The sequence below is a fragment of the Salmo trutta genome, chromosome 36, assembly GCF_901001165.1.
Source record: "Salmo trutta chromosome 36, fSalTru1.1, whole genome shotgun sequence".
NCBI lineage: Eukaryota > Metazoa > Chordata > Actinopteri > Salmoniformes > Salmonidae > Salmo > Salmo trutta.
In genome coordinates this window covers 7,461,062-7,479,930 of record NC_042992.1, presented here as the reverse complement: position 1 = coordinate 7,479,930, position 18,869 = coordinate 7,461,062, and the positions used below count along the sequence as shown (strand labels likewise).

At 46.6% G+C, this 18,869-nt stretch overlaps 1 protein-coding gene across 1 annotated transcript in view; it reads left to right on the top strand.

The window, feature by feature from the left end:
* The window catches only part of LOC115175312 (gamma-aminobutyric acid type B receptor subunit 1), a gene marked incomplete in the record, with an annotated part of 211,185 nt that overhangs the window by 105,678 nt on the left and 86,638 nt on the right, over window positions 1-18,869 (top strand). The window contains 2 exon segments of the mRNA XM_029734486.1: window positions 1,301-1,461; window positions 17,216-17,350. Coding sequence (XP_029590346.1) covers window positions 1,301-1,461; window positions 17,216-17,350 — 296 coding nt within the window.

The following is an 18,869-nucleotide window of genomic DNA, read 5'->3' as shown; positions in this document are numbered from 1 at the left end:
CCACCTCCTCTCTCTCTCTCTCTCTCTCTCTCTCTCTCTCTCTCTCTACCTCCCTCTGTGCTCTGTAAACCTGGAACACTGTAACGTTTTCAGTCTCTCTGCTGCAGTCGACGAACAAAAAAATAACGCTTGGACCTGTTCACTTTAACACTTACGTTTAACCCGACACTGCTGTGACCGTTTCTTTTTGTTGTTTTAGCCGTTTATCTGCTTACCTGTCGTTTAAAATGCCGAGTTGACAACACGCGTCTCGTTTAACGGGCAGGAATAGACAACTGTGGCATGTTTATGTATTGCGGCGGTCGATCCTACATAACATGTGCACTACCTAACGTTCCGTTTTAATTCAATCCTAGTGCAATATCTTCCGGCAGAGCAGTGAGTATGTAGGGAATTGGATAAGGCAAGGACAGACGAGTATTTAAAACGAGCACGGTTGAACAGTGTAACTTACCGTCGGATCTCTTCCTATTTCTCTCTAAATTATTTCTAATATTTTACTAAGGGAGATTCAACATTTCTCTGTCTAATTCCCGAGACTTTGCGGCGCTCTCAGTGATATAATATTTTCCAGAACCTCGGACAGCGGAAATACTAACACAGAATGTTTTCAGGATACAAATCCTTCTTTACCACTGCAGCGTTTTCTGGTCGCTATTCATACCGAACGAGCAAGTTCAATTAAGAGACTTCCAACCTGCATGTATCGTTATTTGACCTTATCTGTCTGTTCATTTCAATGTAACTTACTCTCACACGGCTACTGATTACGCTAAACGTGTAACTGCAAGAGGACGTGTAACTACCTGTAAATGATATCAAACTGGATTTACTTATAGGCTACTGTGGATTTGGGTCGTGTTTATAATATTGTCCCAAGACCAACACATGTTGAGTGAAAAGACAGAGGAATAATCATTTAGAGACAGATAAACAGCCTTTTACTGAACAGTAACATTTATTTACAGACGAAAACGAAGTTACCCTTCAGTAGAACTAGTGTTGCGATAGACTGGCTATTTTATGAGGAATAAAAATAGTTTATTTTATCACGACAAAAAAAACACACACGAGTTATTGACGCAGAAACAGCAGAACAATATCAGTCACCAAGACAATTCTCAACCATCAGCGGCACACAACATTTTCTACTTTATAAAACCACGTTTCTGACACTGTAAAACTTCCACCATGGCGGTGTCTTGTCGAAGTCTACCCGGGGGTCGACGCTCCATCATTGGCCAGACATTGATCTTCGCCTCGCTGACTTTACTCTTCTCTTGGTCCTGCCCGGCTCTAGGCAAGAAGAAGCTCTACATCGGTGCCCTCTTCCCGATGAGCGGAGGCTGGCCCGGGGGCCAAGCCTGTCTCCCTTCCGCTCAGATGGCCCTCGACTTGGTGAACAAGAGAACGGATATACTGCCGGAGTACGAACTGGAACTGATCCACTACGATAGCATGGTGAGTAGCCTCGGTTAACTTAACCGCAAAGAAGTGCTTTGACTGCATGATTTCTGCCGTAAACATCAATTTATCCCATCCAAAGTGTCTGAATTACGTGCTTTGTGGTTACATTAATAATTCAGACTGGATCGTTATTCATATTAGATCAACATTTGATTCATAATGGCTTGTTTTTACTGCAACTTTGTTTTGCTTATATTTGCATAATATGAATACCAAATCTGTGTTCATCTATGTCATGCGTGCCTTAATTTGGATAATAAATTGTCCTTTGCGAATTCTCTAATTTCCTCAGTTGTTTTTAATTAGCTCCAATAGACTGTGTTTCTTTGATTCATGTTCTCTAAGAGGCAGGGCAGACTTAGTGAGTTGGAGGCCCTAGGTCGAGGCTGGTAAATGTGTTAACTTAGGTACATTTTCTGTTCAAATTCAGGCAGTTCTTCAGGTCCCGTTGATAGGATAGTCTCGAACGGAGCTCGTCCAGTTTGTTCTCCAGTGACTGCACGTTCGGAGATTAGAGGCACTTTATGTACTCACCGATGTAGTTTCATCAGGGTGCCCTTACGTCGGCCTCTCTTATGCCGCCTTTTTATTTTCCGTGTCTCAAGGATTAGGGCCAGGTCCGTGGTTTGTCCTGCGCCTCCGATTAGTTGAAATTGACATCTTCATTCAAATGGAGGTTGTTGATCGCTGTTTTAATGTCCAGAAGCTTCTTTTCAGTCATAGGAAACATTATGTACAGACAAGTAAAGATCAGCAACAACAAAAAAACACTCAAAATAGCACAACTGGGCAGGAGGCTGTAAAACAGCTATACAGCAGCACCTAGTCTAGTAAAGGTAATGGAGGCCTAGTGTGTGTGTGTGTGTGGGGGGGGGGGTTATGGTAAAGGTAATGGAGGCCTAGTGTGTGTGTGTGTGTGGGGGGGGTGTTTATGGTAAAGGTAATGGAGGCCTAGTGTGTGTGTGTGTGTGGGGGGGTGTTATGGTAAAGGTAATGGAGGCCTAGTGTGTGTGTGTGTGTGGGGGGAGGTGTTATGGTAAAGGTAATGGAGGCCTAGTGTGTGTGTGTGTGTGGAGGGGGAGGTGTTATGGTAAAGGTAATGGAGGCCTAGTGTGTGTGAGGGGGAGGTGTTATGGTAAAGGTAATGGAGGCCTAGTGTGTGTGTGTGTGTGAGGGGGAGGTGTTATGGTAAGGTAATGGAGGCCTAGTGTTGTGTGGTGTGTGAGGGGGAGGGGTTATGGTAAAGGTAATGGAGGCCTAGTGTGTGTGGTGTGTGTGTGGGGGAGGTGTTATGGTAAAGGTAATGGGAGGCGTAGTGTGTGTGTGTGTGTGTGAGGGGAGGTGTTTGTAAGGTAATGGAGGCCTAGTGTGTTTATGGTAAAGGTAATGGAGGCCTAGTGTGTGGTGTGTGTGTGAGGGGGAGGTGTTATGGTAAAGGTAATGGAGGCCTAGTGTGTGTGTGTGTGTGAGGGGGAGGTGTTATGGTAAAGGTAATGGAGGCCTAGTGGTGTGTGTGTTTGTGGGGGAGGTGTTATGGTAAAGGTAATGGAGGCCTAGTGTGTGTGTGTGTGTGTGAGGGGGAGGTGTTATGGTAAAGGTAATGGAGGCCTAGTGTGTGTGAGGGGGAGGTGTTATGGTAAAGGTAATGGAGGCCTAGTGTGTGTGTGTGTGTGAGGGGGAGGTGTTATGGTAAAGGTAATGGAGGCCTAGTGTGTGTGAGGGGGGAGGTGTTATGGTAAAGGTAATGAGGCCTAGTGGTGTGTTGTGTGTGTGAGGGGGGGGTGTTATGGTAAAGGTAATGGAGGCCTAGTGGTGTGTGAGGGGGAGGTGTATGGTAAAGGTAATGGAGGCCTAGGTGTGTGTGTGTGTGTGAGGGGGAGGTGTTATGGTAAAGGTAATGGAGGCCTAGTGTGTGTGTGTGTGTGAGGGGGAGGTGTTATGGTAAGGTAATGGAGGCCTAGTGTGTGTGTGTGTGTGAGGGGGAGGTGTTATGGTAAAGGTAATGGAGGCCTAGTGTGTGTGTGTGTGTGTGGGGGGGTGTTATGGTAAAGGTAATGGAGGCCTAGTGTGTGTGTGTGTGTGTGGGGGAGGTGTTATGGTAAAGGTAATGGAGGCCTAGTGTGTGTGTGTGTGTGAGGGGGAGGTGTTATGGTAAAGGTAATGGAGGCCTAGTGTGTGTGTGTGTGTGAGGGGGAGGGTGTTATGGTAAAGGTAATGGAGGCCTAGTGTGTGTGTGTGTGTGAGGGGGAGGTGTTATGGTAAAGGTAATGGAGGCCTAGTGTGTGTGTGTGTGTGTGAGGGGGAGGTGTTATGGTAAAGGTAATGGAGGCCTAGTGTGTGTGTGTGTGTGTGAGGGGGAGGTGTTATGGTAAGGTAATGGAGGCCTAGTGTGTGTGTGTGTGTGTGTGGGGGGGGTGTTATGGTAAGGTAATGGAGGCCTAGTGTGTGTGTGTGTGTGGGGGGGTGTTATGGTAAAGGTAATGGAGGCCTAGTGTGTGTGTGTGTGTGTGTGGGGGGGGGGGGTTGTTATGGTAAAGGTAATGGAGGCCTAGTGTGTGTGTGTGTGTGAGGGGGAGGTGTTATGGTAAAGGTAATGGAGGCCTAGTGTGTGTGAGGGGGAGGTGTTATGGTAAAGGTAATGGAGGCCTAGTGTGTGTGTGTGTGTGAGGGGGAGGTGTTATGGTAAAGGTAATGGAGGCCTAGTGTGTGTGTGTGTGTGAGGGGGAGGTGTTATGGTAAAGGTAATGGAGGCCTAGTGTGTGTGTGTGTGTGTGAGGGGAGGTGTTATGGTAAAGGTAATGGAGGCCTAGTGTGTGTGTGTGTGTGTGAGGGGGAGGTGTTATGGTAAAGGTAATGGAGGCCTAGTGTGTGTGTGTGTGTGAGGGGGAGGTGTTATGGTAAAGGTAATGGAGGCCTAGTGTGTGTGTGTGTGTGAGGGGGAGGTGTTATGGTAAAGGTAATGGAGGCCTAGTGTGTGTGAGGGGGAGGTGTTATGGTAAAGGTAATGGAGGCCTAGTGTGTGTGAGGGGGAGGTGTTATGGTAAAGGTAATGGAGGCCTAGTGTGTGTGTGTGAGGGGGAGGTGTTATGGTAAAGGTAATGGAGGCCTAGTGTGTGTGAGGGGGAGGTGTTATGGTAAAGGTAATGGAGGCCTAGTGTGTGTGAGGGGGAGGTGTTATGGTAAAGGTAATGGAGGCCTAGTGTGTGTGAGGGGGAGGTGTTATGGTAAAGGTAATGGAGGCCTAGTGTGTGTGTGTGTGAGGGGGAGGTGTTATGGTAAAGGTAATGGAGGCCTAGTGTGTGTGTGTGTGTGTGAGGGGGAGGTGTTATGGTAAAGGTAATGGAGGCCTAGTGTGTGTGTGTGTGTGTGAGGGGGAGGTGTTATGGTAAAGGTAATGGAGGCCTAGTGTGGAGGGTAAACCCGTCAATCCTGCACTCACATTTAGAAATACAATTCCCTCCATCCTACACTCAGAAATAAACGTAGCCTTTAGACATTATTGTATTCCTCATTGTTATTGCTCAGCCCTAAAACTAACGAACCAAATCAAATAAATATCTGTGTAATACAAAAGCGACACTAATCCGGAGCTAAAGTCATGGGGAGTGATCTCACTGCTCTAACCCTGACACTTTGGGGAAATCAGGACCCACCCCCCATCCCCATCACCCTCCCCTCCTCCACACACTGTCTTCAGCTTTATTGAACATTGGGCCTGGGTGGATATTTAATGAACATTTGTAAACTTCCAGTGTAACCATATTCACTAGCGAGAAGGAAGAAATATTTTCTGGTTGATTTGCATCCTGATGATGACAACGGGCTGTGTCCCGAATGGCACCCTAGTCCCTATATAGTACACTAACTTTTCACCACATAGCGCACTATATATAGGTAATAGGGAGCCATTTGAGAGGCAGAAACAGGCACTTTGTCTCGTGCTCAGCAGTGTCGCTGTCCGTGGTGTTGAATCCCTAATCAGTCGGCAGATTCATTAGAGCTCAGGTCAGCGGGGCGAATCAACTACTCCTCGTCATGCAGCCAACCGGGAAGACACTTTGTAAGTGCCTATGATGGAAGACTGCCCTGACCAAAAAAAGCACTTCTTCCATTTGGCTAACTACACTGAACACTCAATAGGAGTCTCCCACAACGAACGGGCTCACCATCCGTTCTGTTTCTCAGTTCAAGCAACGATAGTAAGTACACAATCTTTCCCTTTTCTTGGAGAGAAGTCTGTAGTTCTTTTGTTTGTTTGAACTGCGGTTGTCTTGGTTACTGTTGTCATGCCAACCTCTAACCCCCCCCCACCCCCCACCCCCCCCGGTCTTTTGAAGTAAGGTTCCGATGCAGAGCAGTTTCAACCAATCAGAGCAATGCTCTTAGGAGCACCAGCCATTCACAGTGCATATAACTATTAACAGACTGTGAGTGTGGTCGTGTGTTGGCATCTCTCTCCCGTGAAGGGGAAGAGGGACGCAGGTGGGAAGAAGAGGCGGAATGGTAGAGAGACAGAGAGAGAGAGAGCGAGAGAGAGAGAGAGAGAGAGAAATGGCAAATGTGTGAGAGAAAGAGAGAGAGGGGGGGGAGAAAGAGAGAGATTACAAATGTAAGAGAGAGAGAGAGAGAAAGAGAGGGGGGGAGAGAGAGAGAGAAAGAGGGGGGGGGGAGGAGGAGAGAGAGAAAGAGGGGGATAGAGAGAGAGAGAGAGAGAGAGAGAAAGAGAGGAGAGAGAGAGAGAAAGAGAGAGAGACAGAGACGGGGGAGACTGGACTGAGTGAAAGTAAATAGAAATTGAAGAACATGGAGGTTTGAGGTTAGATCAGACTAGAATAGACAGCACTTGTCTTGTCATTAGGGCTGAGGATGGTAATATGTCAATGCAGACAGTAGTCCCATACAACCCCCCCCTACATTCTGTTTATTTTTGACGGCATTATTTCACCAGGTCAAATTCCTGGTCCAACAGAATAACACAGGCTATATAAGGATGTACGTTGCTCATAAGATTCATTTTCTACTAAGTGCATTAGTGTTGCTACCATGCTGTGTTGTCATGTGTTGCTGCCTTGCTATGTTGTTGTCTTAGGTCTCTCTTTATGTAGTGTTGTGTTGTCTCTCTTTTCGTGATGTGTGTTTTGTCCTATATTTAAAAAAATATATATAATAAAAAAAAATATATAAATATATATATATATATAAATCCCAGCCCCCGTCCCAACTGGAGGCCTTTTGCCTTTTGGGTAGGCCGTCATTGTAAATAAGAATTTGTTCTTAACTGACTTGCCTAGTTAAATAAAGGTTAAATTAATAAATAAAATGAATTAGTCCGTCTTAGCAGTGGCGTACTTACCATTAGACAGAAGAGGCCTCAGGTCTCACATCATTAAAGGCCCTAGTGAGTTCCTCATAATAAAACAAATAATATGAGTAATAATTGTTTTAATATAATTTCTCCCGCTTCTCTCCCGTGCTCCACTCCCCCTCCACCCCCCCTCCACTCCCCCAAACAAATGACCTGCTGTCGTGGGCTGCTCAGCTTATCGTCCTCATTCTGTCTTGCTTCAGCAGGTTGGTCCAGCAACAAATCTGCGGGAAGCTTCAAAAGTTGCAAAGGAAATGGGGAGGGAGGGGGGTTTTGTGCCCAAGTACCCAGGTAAATGAGGCCACATTGTTGACAAAAAAGACAAATAATTATTAATAATCGATCAATAATTTATGTCCATACATATTTCATATTAATATTACCCACGTTTTTCTCATAGCTGAAACAATTGTCATGAATAACCCATGGACTGGTTCATAATAATGGCCTATTCCACCCTGACAGAGTTGGACTATTCCACCCTGACAGAGTTGGACTATTCCACCCTGACAGAGTTGGACTATTCCACCCTGACAGAGTTGGACTATTCCACCCTGACAGAGTTGGACTATTCCACCCAGACAGAGTTGGTCTATTCCACCCTGACTGAGTTGGACTATTCCACCCTGACAGAGTTGGACTATTCCACCCTGACAGAGTTGGACTATTCCACCCTGACAGAGTTGGACTATTCCACCCTGACAGAGTTGGACTATTCCACCCTGACAGAGTTGGACTATTCCACCCTGACAGAGTTGGACTATTCCACCCAGACAGAGTTGGACTATTCCACCCTGACAGAGTTGGTCTATTCCACCCTGACAGAGTTGGCCTATTCCACCCTGACTGAGTTGGACTATTCCACCCTGACAGAGTTGGCCTATTCCACCCTGACTGAGTTGGACTATTCCACCCTGACAGAGTTGGACTATTCCACCCTGACAGAGTTGGTCTATTCCACCCTGACAGAGTTGGTCTATTCCACCCTGACAGAGTTGGACTATTCCACCCTGACAGAGTTGGTCTATTCCACCCTGACAGAGTTGGTCTATTCCACCCTGACAGAGTTGGACTATTCCACCCTGACAGAGTTGGTCTATTCCACCCTGACAGAGTTGGTCTATTCCACCCTGACAGTGTTGGTCTATTCCACCCTGACAGAGTTGGACTATTCCACCCTGACAGTGTTGGTCTATTTCACCCGGACAGAGTTGGTCTATTCCACCCGGACAGAGTTGGTCTATTCTATTCTATATCCTGTGATTCACGGTGTCGTGATTGAACAAGGACATGGATAATATACATCTAGCTGGTTTTTCTACACATCGTCAGGACAGAACGACAGCGTCAGGGGAAGCTCAAGGGGGGGGGGGTTTGTGTCTCTTTGTTAACAACAGCTGCTGTCTGATCTCTAATATTAACAAAGTCTTGAGGTACTACTCGCCTTAGTTAGAATACCTCATAATAAGCTGTAGACAATGCTATTTACCAAGAGAGCTTTCATCTATATTTTTTGTAGCTGTCTATTTACCACCACAAACCGATGCTGGCACTAAGACCACACTCAACAAGCTGTATAGGGCCATAAGAAAACAAGAAAATATTCATCCAGAGGAGTCACTCCTAGTGGCCGGTGATTTTAATGCAGGAAAAATGAAGTCTGTTGTACCAAATTTTTACCAGCATGTCACGTGTGCAACTAGAGGTGAAAAAACTCTCGATCACCTTTACTCAACACAGAAACGCATACTAAGCTCTCCTTCGCCTTCCATTTGGCAAATCTGACCATAACTCTATCCTGCTGATAGAGTGACTGTGCGTACATATCCCAACCAGAAGCCATGGATAACAGGCCATGGATTACTAAACTTTCCCTCGCCTTCCATTTAGCAAATCTGACCATAACTCTATCCTCCTGATTCCTGCTTACAAGCAAAAACTCCAACAGGAAGTACCAGTGACACGCTCAATACGGAAGTGGTCTGATGAAGCGGATGCTAAGCTACAGGTCTGTTTTGCTAGCACAGACTGGAATATGTTCCAGGATCCATCCTATGGCATTGAGGAGTTTACCACATCAGTCACCGGCTTCATTAATAAGTGCATCGACGACATTGTCCACACAGTGACTGTATGGTACTTACATATAGGATATGGAGAGCCTAGATGTCACTATCTAAGACAGGGATAAGGATATGGAGAGCCTAGATGTCACTAGCTAGGTCAAGGATAAGGATATGGAGAGCCTAGATGTCACTAGCTAGGATAGGGATAAGGATATGGATAGCCTAGATGTCACTAGCTAGGATAGGGATAAGGATATGGAGAGCCTAGATGTCACTAGCTAGGATAGGGATAAGGATATGGATAGCCTAGATGTCACTAGCTAGGATAGGGATAAGGATATGGATAGCCTAGATGTCACTAGCTAGGATAGGGATAAGGATATGGAGAGCCTAGATGTCACTAGCTAGGATAGGGATAAGGATATGGATAGCCTAGATGTCACTAGCTAGGACAAGGATAAGGATATGGAGAGCCTAGATGTCACTAGCTAGGACAGGGATAAGTACTCATATAGACGACGCAAAGTTTGGAAATTTCAAAGTATGCGGCGTTCGTCTCGCAACGGATCCTTCAACCGCAAGGGGGCATTTAGTTTCCACGCTGTTGTGGACGTCCCCATTGAAATGCATGACATCTGGCGCAACATAATGGAGTGCCTATGGGAAATGTGAACGAGACTTCAGTCTCCGCCTGTTGTTTACGAAGCATGTGACAAATAAAAATGTTATTTGATTTTATCATAGCCCCTCTTTCTCTCTCTCATTCTCTCTCTCTCTCTCTCTCTCTCTCTCTCTCTCATTCCCTCTCTCTCTCTCTCTCTCCCTCTCAACTAGGCCTCCATAACATTCATCATAGCTTGTCTGACAGCAACACTTAAAGATGGTTTATAGGCGGTTTTGTTTTATTGACTTTGGTGACCCCCTATGAAATCATCGGATATATTTAAAGGCCTCCTGCACTGTCAAGCCATTTTCAAAAAGTCTACATCAGAGAATTAACAGGAATTTATATTTATAAAGTGTTTTTCTCTAGCCTATTCATATGAATAATGGAAAGTCTATGCCGCTCTCTGCGAAGGAAAATAATCGTGCCGTTCCAGTCCAGATGAGTCTTTACGATGCCATTGTTACTTCATCCAAATATTTAACAGCTGCTTGTAGAATTCTTAACATTCAGAGCATTCTAAAAATCCTGAAAGTCAATGATAGTGCCTGTGCCTCTTGCTGTCTCTCTCTCTCTCTCTCTCTGTCTCTGCCCTTCACTCAGGCAAGCAGTGGCGCTCAATCCTAAACAGTTGAAAATACAACTGTAGCCTATGCGTGCGTGTTGTCGGGTGAGCTCAATTTCATGCGTTTGGTCCCAGCTGCACAGTTCATGGAATGTAAGCCTCTTGCACAGCCTCCCCTGGGTCTGTAGGAGCAAGGGAGAGCAGCAACAGCATGTCAGTAGGAGGGTAAAACATTCTGCTGATGGTCTCGAAGGAATCTAGGGAGCTTCACCAGCAAGGAGTCATAAGCCCCAAACACGCCGCTGACTCAACAAGCCCCAAACACGACCCAAACACGCCACTGACTCAACAAGCCCCAAACACGCCACTGACTCAACAAGCCTCAAACACGCCACAGACTCAACAAGCCTCAAACACACCACTGACTCAACAAGCCTCAAACACGCCACAGACTCAACAAGCCTCAAACACACCACTGACTCAACAAGCCTCAAACACGCCACTGACTCAACAAGCCTCAAACACACCACTGACTCAACAAGCCTCAAACACACCACTGACTCAACATGCCTCAAACACGCCACTGACTCAACAAGCCTCAAACACACCACTGTCTCAACATGCCTCAAACACACCACTGACTCAACAAGCCTCAAACACGCCACTGACTCAACAAGCCTCAGACACGCCACTGACTCAACAAGCCTCAAACACGCCACTGACTCAACAAGCCTCAAACACGCCACTGACTCAACAAGCCTCAAACACGCCACTGACTCAACAAGCCTCAAACACACCACTGACTCATAAGCCCCAAACACGCCGCTGACTCAACAAGCCCCCAAACACGACCCAAACACGCCACTGACTCAACAAGCCTCAAACACACCACTGACTCAACATGCCTCAAACACGCCACTGACTCAACACCCCTCAAACACACCACTGTCTCAACATGCCTCAAACACACCACTGACTCAACAAGCCTCAAACACACCACTGACTCAACAAGCCTCAAACACGCCACTGACTCAACAAGCCTCAAACACACCACTGACTCAACAAGCCTCAAACACGCCACTGACTCAACAAGCCTCAAACACGCCACTGACTCAACAAGCCTCAAACACGCCACTGACTCAACAAGCCTCAAACACACCACTGACTCATAAGCCCCAAACACGCCGCTGACTCAACAAGCCCCAAACACGACCCAAACACGCCACTGACTCAACAAGCCTCAAACACACCACTGACTCAACATGCCTCAAACACGCCACTGACTCAACACCCCTCAAACACACCACTGTCTCAACATGCCTCAAACACACCACTGACTCAACAAGCCTCAAACACACCACTGACTCAACAAGCCTCAAACACGCCACTGACTCAACAAGCCTCAAACACGCCACTGACTCAACAAGCCTCAAACACACCACTGACTCAACAAGCCCCAAACACACCACTAACTCAACAAGCCCCAAACACACCACTGACTCAACAAGCCCCAAACACACCACTGACTCAACAAGCCCCAAACACACCACTGACTCAACAAGCCTCAAACACACCACTGACTCAACAAGCCCAAACACACCACTGACTCAACAAGCCCCAAACACACCACTGACTCAACAAGCCTCAAACACGCCACTGACTCAACAAGCCCCAAACACACCACTGACTCAACAAGCCTCAAACACACCACTGACTCAACAAGCCTGGCTGGTCTTTGCTCTTCCAACTGGTATTTGGAGTTCTTATTAATAACCAGCGTGCCAAATGAAACCCGTCCCAAATGCCACGGTATTCCCTATATAGTGAACTACTTTTGACTAGGGCCCGTAGGGCACTGTGTATGTGCAGGGAATAGGGTGTCATTTGGGACAAAGCCTAGCAGTCAGTTGAACTCTTGACCTCGCTCATAATTGGGCCCAATAATGTCACATTAGCTTTGTGTCTTCTACGTGGAACGGATTTAATGTGGACATGAGGAAGGGTTTTACAGTGGAAAGCGTGTCTTTCACGTGGAATGGATTTAATGTGGACATGAGGAGGGGCTTTACAGTGGAAAGCGTGTCTTCGACGTGGAATGGATTTAATGTGGACATGAGGAGGGGCTTTACAGTGGAAAGCGTGTCTTCGATGTGGAATGGATTTAATGTGGACATGAGGAGGGGCTTTACAGTGGAAAGCATGTCTTTCACGTGGAATGGATTTAATGTGGACATGAGGAGGGGCTTTACAGTGGAAAGCAATCAATTAATACACTAGATAGAGCAAGAGGATCATTGACTTCTCTCTACGTCCCAAATGGAACCCTATTCCCTATATATAGTGCACTACTTTTAACCAGGGCGCATAGGGGACCATAGGATTCTGGTCAGAAGTAGTGCACTATATAGGGAATAGGATGCCATTCGGGACTGCCTCTAGGTAACGCTCTGTGATTATAGGCCACAGTAGTAGGGCAACACTGACTGTGGTTAAGTAAGGGAAAATCTGCTGCCTCGGGCCCCTGCTAACTCCATTTGTATGATTTGACAAATCAAACGAAATCAGGTTCCGCTGCATAATCATTTTGAAGTAATGTATCTCTCTGTGCCGTCGCCAGAATAGATTCCCAGTGAGCCTACTGTTTGGCCTGTTAGGTGAAATATTAGCGATTTGATCCAGTGCCCTATCCAATGCTGTAGTCAAAGGCTTGCGTCTCAAATGTCACCCTGTTCCCTACGTAGTGCACTACTTTTGACCAGGGCACATAGGGTTCTGGTCAAAAGTAGTGCACTATATATGGAATATGGTCCCATTTGGCATACACAACACTGTCTGCTGCAGGTTTCCTCCCAACAGTGGATTCCCTCTCCCAAACAACCAAATTATTAATGATTGATTTAACCCGCAATCATTATTGTTTAAATTGAATATCTATTTTTCATTGACTGTAAGTTGAGAATTAAAATGAAGAAAGACCCCCACCATCATTTGTTAGGCTTGGATCAAAGACAGGAGATTGACTGTTTGGTGAGGAAATTTTGTCCCTGCTTTCAGGTTAGGTAAATAGGTTGCACTTTGGTCAAAAGTAGTGCACTATATAGGGAATAGGGTGCTTTTTGGGACTCCAAAAAAATGTTGTTTCTCTCCCCGGGGAAAGGATTTCTCGGAGGACAAATCCAGGTGCCCTTGGGACGAGCGTCACCTTGTCTCTCTGTCTCTGGGCTCTCCTGTTTTCTGGTGTTGTTGAGTGTAAACGAGTGTGAAATGAATCACTGACCCTGTCAATCCCACGGTGCAGTCTAACATACAAATAGCACTTTAATGTAATGCCGTATGTAATCGGTATACCTCAATCTCTACCTCTCTCCCTCTCTATTACCCCCCATTGCATTCCCACTCAACCTACCCAATCCCTTTATCCCATCCCCCCTTCCACCTCTTCCTCTCACCAATCCCCTCATCTTCTCATTTTTCCCCATTCCCCCTCTATCCATCTCCTTTATTCTCCCTCTATTCCTCTCCTTTATTCTCCCTCTATTCCTCTCCTTTATTCTCCCTCTATCCATCTCCTTTATTCTCCCTCTATTCCTCTCCTTTATTCTCCCTCTATTCCTCTCCTTTATTCCCCCCCTATCCCTCTCCCTTATTCCCCTCCTCTATCCCTCTCCTTTATTCTCCCTCTATTTCTCTCCTTTATTCCCCCTCTATCCCTCTCCTTTATTCTCCCTCTATTCCTCTCCTTTATTCTCCCTCTATTCCTCTCCTTTATTCCCCCTCTATCCCTCTCCTTTATTCCCCCTCTATCCATCTCCTTTATTCCCGCTCTATCCCGCTCCTTTATTCCCCCTCTATCCCTCTCCTTTATTCCCCCTCTATTCCTCTCCTTTATTCTCCCTCTATCCCTCTCCTTTATTCCCCCTCTATCCCTCTCCTTTATTCCCCCTCTATCCATCTCCTTTATTCCCGCTCTATCCCTCTCCTTTATTCCCCCTCTATCCCTCTCCTTTATTCCCCCTCTATCCATCTCCTTTATTCCCCCTCTATCCCTCTCCTTTATTCCCCCTCTATCCCTCTCCTTTATTCTCCCTCTATTCCTCTCCTTTATTCCCCCTCTATCCATCTCCTTTATTCCCCTCCTCTATCCCTCTCCTTTATTCTCCCTCTATTCCTCTCCTTTATTCCCCCTCTATCCCTCTCCTTTATTCCCCCTCTATCCATCTCCTTTATTCCCCCTCTATCCCTCTCCTTTATTCCCCCTCTATCCATCTCCTTTATTCCCCCTCTATCCATCTCCTTTATTCTCCCTCTATTCCCTCTCCTTTATTCTCCCTCTATTCCTCTCCTTTATTCCCCCTCTATCCCTCTCCTTTATTCTCCCTCTATCCCTCTCCTTTATTCCCCCTCTATCCCACTCCTTTATTCCTGCTCTATCCCTCTCCTTTATTCCCCCTCTATCCACCTCCTTTATTCCCCCTCTATCCCTCTCCTTTATTCTCCCTCTATCCCTCTCCTTTATTCCCCCTCTATCCATCTCCTTTATTCCCCCTCTATCCCTCTCCTTTATTCCTCCTCTATCCATCTCCTTTATTCCCCCTCTATCCCTCTCCTTTATTCTCCCTCTATTCCTCTCCTTTATTCCCCCTCTATCCATCTCCTTTATTCCCGCTCTATCCCCCTCCTTTATTCCCCCTCTATCCATCTCCTTTATTCCCCCTCTATCCCTCTCCTTTATTCTCCCTCTATCCCTCTCCTTTATTCCCCCTCTATCCATCTCCTTTATTCCCCCTCTATCCCACTCCTTTATTCCCCCTCTATCCCTCTCCTTTATTCCCCCTCTATCCCTCTCCTTTATTCTCCCTCTATTCCTCTCCTTTATTCCCCCTCTATCCCTCTCCTTTATTCCCCCTCTATCCATCTCCTTTATTCCCGCTCTATCCCTCTCCTCTATTCCCCCTCTATCCCTCTCCTTTATTCCCCCTCTATCCCTCTCCTTTATTCCCCCTCCATCCCTCTCCTTTATTCCCCCTCTATCCCGCTCCTTTATTCCCCCTCTATCCATCTCCTTTATTCTCCCTCTATTCCTCTCCTTTATTCCCCCTCTATCCCTCTCCTCTATTCCCCCTCTATCCATCTCCTTTATTCCCCCTCTATCCCTCTCCTTTATTCCCCCTCTATCCCTCTCCTTTATTCCCCCTCTATCCATCTCCTTTATTCCCGCTCTATCCCCCTCCTTTATTTCCCCTCTATCCATCTCCTTTATTCCCCCTCTATCCCTCTCCTTTATTCTCCCTCTATCCCTCTCCTTTATTCCCCCTCTATCCCTCTCCTTTATTCCCCCTCTATCCCTCTCCTTTATTCTCCCTCTATTCCTCTCCTTTATTCCCCCTCTATCCCTCTCCTTTATTCCCCCTCTATCCCTCTCCTTTATTCCCCCTCTATCCATCTCCTTTATTCCCCCTCTATCCTTCTCCTTTATTCCCCCTCTATCCCTCTCCCTTATTCCCCCTCTATCCCTCTCCCTTATTCCCCCTCTATCCCTCTCCCTTATTCCCCCTCTATCCCTCTCCCTTATTCCCCCTCTATCCCTCTCCCTTATTCCCCCTCTATCCCCCTCCCTTATTCCCCCTCTATCCATCTCCTTTATTCTCCCTCTATCCCTCTCCTTTATTCCCCCTCTATTCCTCTCCTTTATTCCCCCTCTATCCATCTCCTTTATTCCCCCTCTATCCAACTCCTTTATTCTCCCTCTATTCCTCTCCTTTATTCCCCCTCTATCCCTCTCCTTTATTCCCCCTCTATCCATCTCCTTTATTCCCCCTCTATCCCTCTCCTTTATTCCCCCTCTATCCCTCTCCTTTATTCCCCCTCTATTCCTCTCCTTTATTCCCCCTCTATCCCTCTCCTTTATTCTCCCTCTATCCCTCTCCTTTATTCCCCCTCTATTCCTCTCCTTTATTCCCCCTCTATTCCTCTCCTTTATTCCCCCTCTATCCATCTCCCGTATCCCCCTCCTCTATCCACCTCTCTTATTCCACTCCTCTATCCATCTCCTTTATTCCCCCTCTATCCCTCTCCTTTATTCCCCCTCTATCCATCTCCTTTATTCTCCCTCTATCCCTCTCCTTTATTCCCCCTCTATTCCTCTCCTTTATTCCCCCTCTATCCATCTCCCGTATCCCCCTCCTCTATCCACCTCTCTTATTCCACTCCTCTATCCATCTCCCTTATTCAAATCAAATCAAATGTATTTATAAAGCCCTTCTTACATCAGCTGATATCTCAACGTGCTGTACAGAAACCCAGTCTAAAACCCCAAACAGCAATGCAGGTGTAGAAGCACCTCTCTGATTCCTCCTCTATTTACTAGTCCTCTGTTCCCCATGCAATGTGATGGTTTACCCTATATAGTCTGTCTTCCTCTGGTCCCTACAGTGTGATCCTATATAGTCTATCTTCCTCTGGTCCCTACAGTGTGATCCTATATAGTCTATCTTCCTCTGGTCCCTACAGTGTGATCCTATATAGTCTATCTTCCTCTGGTCCCTACAGTGTGATCCTATATAGTCTATCTTCCTCTGGTCCCTACAGTGTGATCCTATATAGTCTGTCTTCCTCTGGTCCCTACAGTGTGATCCTATATAGTCTGTCTTCCTCTGGTCCCTACAGTGTGATCCTATATAGTCTGTCTTCCTCTGGTCCCTACAGTGTGATCCTATATAGTCTATCTTCCTCTGGTCCCTACAGTGTGATCCTATATAGTCTGCCTTGCTGTCTTCCTCTGGTCCCTACAGTGTGATCCTATATAGTCTGTCTGCCTCTATTCCCTACAGTGTGATCCTATATAGTCTGTCTGCCTCTATTCCCTACAGTGTGATCCTATATAGTCTATCTTCCTCTGGTCCCTACAGTGTGATCCTATATAGTCTATCTTCCTCTGGTCCCTACAGTGTGATCCTATATAGTCTGCCTTTCTGTCTTCCTCTGTTCCCTACAGTGTGATCCTATATAGTCTGCCTTTCTGTCTTCCTCTATTCCCTACAGTGTGATCCTATATAGTCTGCCTTTCTGTCTGCCTCTGTTCCCTACAGTGTGATCCAGGTGAAGCCACCAAGCTCCTGTATGACCTGCTCTACACTGAGCCCATCAAGATTGTCCTGATGCCCGGCTGCAGCTCTGTGTCCACTCTGGTGGCAGAGGCCGCTCGCATGTGGAACCTTATAGTGGTGAGTGTGGCTCTACTGTGTGTGTGTGTGTGTGTCTGTGTGTGTGTGTGTGTGTGTGTGTGTGTGTGTGTGTGTGTGTGTGTGTGTGTGTGTGTGTGACAGTCTATCAGTTGTGCTAGATAGATACCACATCTATCTCCAACATTAGCTATATCATAACAATGTTCTTCAGTAAATCCTTATGATTGGGTCCCCTAATTCACTAAATGTGGGAAAAAATAATAATCTGAGAGTCACGAGCCTCCAGCTTCAGTCAGAGGCTGTGTCCCAAATGGCAACCTGTTCTCTATGTAGTGCACTACTTTAGACCAGGGCCTTATGGGGATGATTGGAGAATAGGGTGCCATTTGGGACATTACCTCAGCCTCTAGTGTCAGTCAGATAGCGAGCAGACTAATAGTGTCTAGAGGGAGGTTGAGTCAGAGCTAGCAGACTAATGGTGTCTAGAGGGAGGTTGAGTCAGAGCTAGCAGACTAATGGTGTCTAGAGGGAGGTTGAGTCAGAGCTAGTAGACTAATGGTGTCCAGAGGGAGGTTGAGTCAGAGTCATAGCTACCAGACTAGTGGTGTCTAGAGGGAGGTTGAGTCAGAGCTAGTAGACTAGTGGTGTCTAGAGGGAGGTTGAGTCAGAGCTAGTAGACTAATGGTGTCTAGAGGGAGGTTGAGTCAGAGCTAGTAGACTAATGGTGTCTAGAGGGAGGTTGAGTCAGAGTCATAGCTACCAGACTAGTGGTGTCTAGAGGGAGGTTGAGTCAGAGCTAGCAGACTAATGGTGTCTAGAGGGAGGTTGAGTCAGAGTCATAGCTACCAGACTAGTGGTGTCTAGAGGGAGGTTGAGTCAGAGTCATAGCTAACAGACTAGTGGTGTCTAGAGGGAGGTTGAGTCAGAGCTAGTAGACTAATGGTGTCTAGCGGGAGGTTGAGTCAGAGTCATAGCTAACAGACTAATGGTGTCTAGAGGGAGGTTGAGTCAGAGCTAGTAGACTAATGGTGTCTAGAGGGAGGTTGAGTCATAGCTAGCAGACTAATGGTGTCTAGAGGGAGGTTGAGTGAGAGCTAGCAGACTAATGGTGTCTAGAGGGAGGTTGAGTCAGAGCTAGCAGACTAATGGTGTCCAGAGGGAGGTTGAGTCAGAGCTAGCAGACTAATGGTGTCTAGAGGGAGGTTGAGGCAGAGCTAGTAGACTAATCGTGTCTAGAGGGAGGTTGAGTCAGAGCTAGTAGACTAATGGTGTCTAGAGGGAGGTTGAGTCAGAGCTAGCAGACTAATGGTGTCTAGAGGGAGGTTGAGTCATAGCTAGCAGACTAATGGTGTCTAGAGGGAGGTTGAGTCAGAGCTAGTAGACTAATGGTGTCTAGCGGGAGGTTGAGTCAGAGTCATAGCTAACAGACTAATGGTGTCTAGAGGGAGGTTGAGTCAGAGCTAGTAGACTAATGGTGTCTAGAGGGAGGTTGAGGCAGAGCTAGTAGACTAATGGTGTCTAGAGGGAGGTTGAGTCAGAGCTAGCAGACTAATGGTGT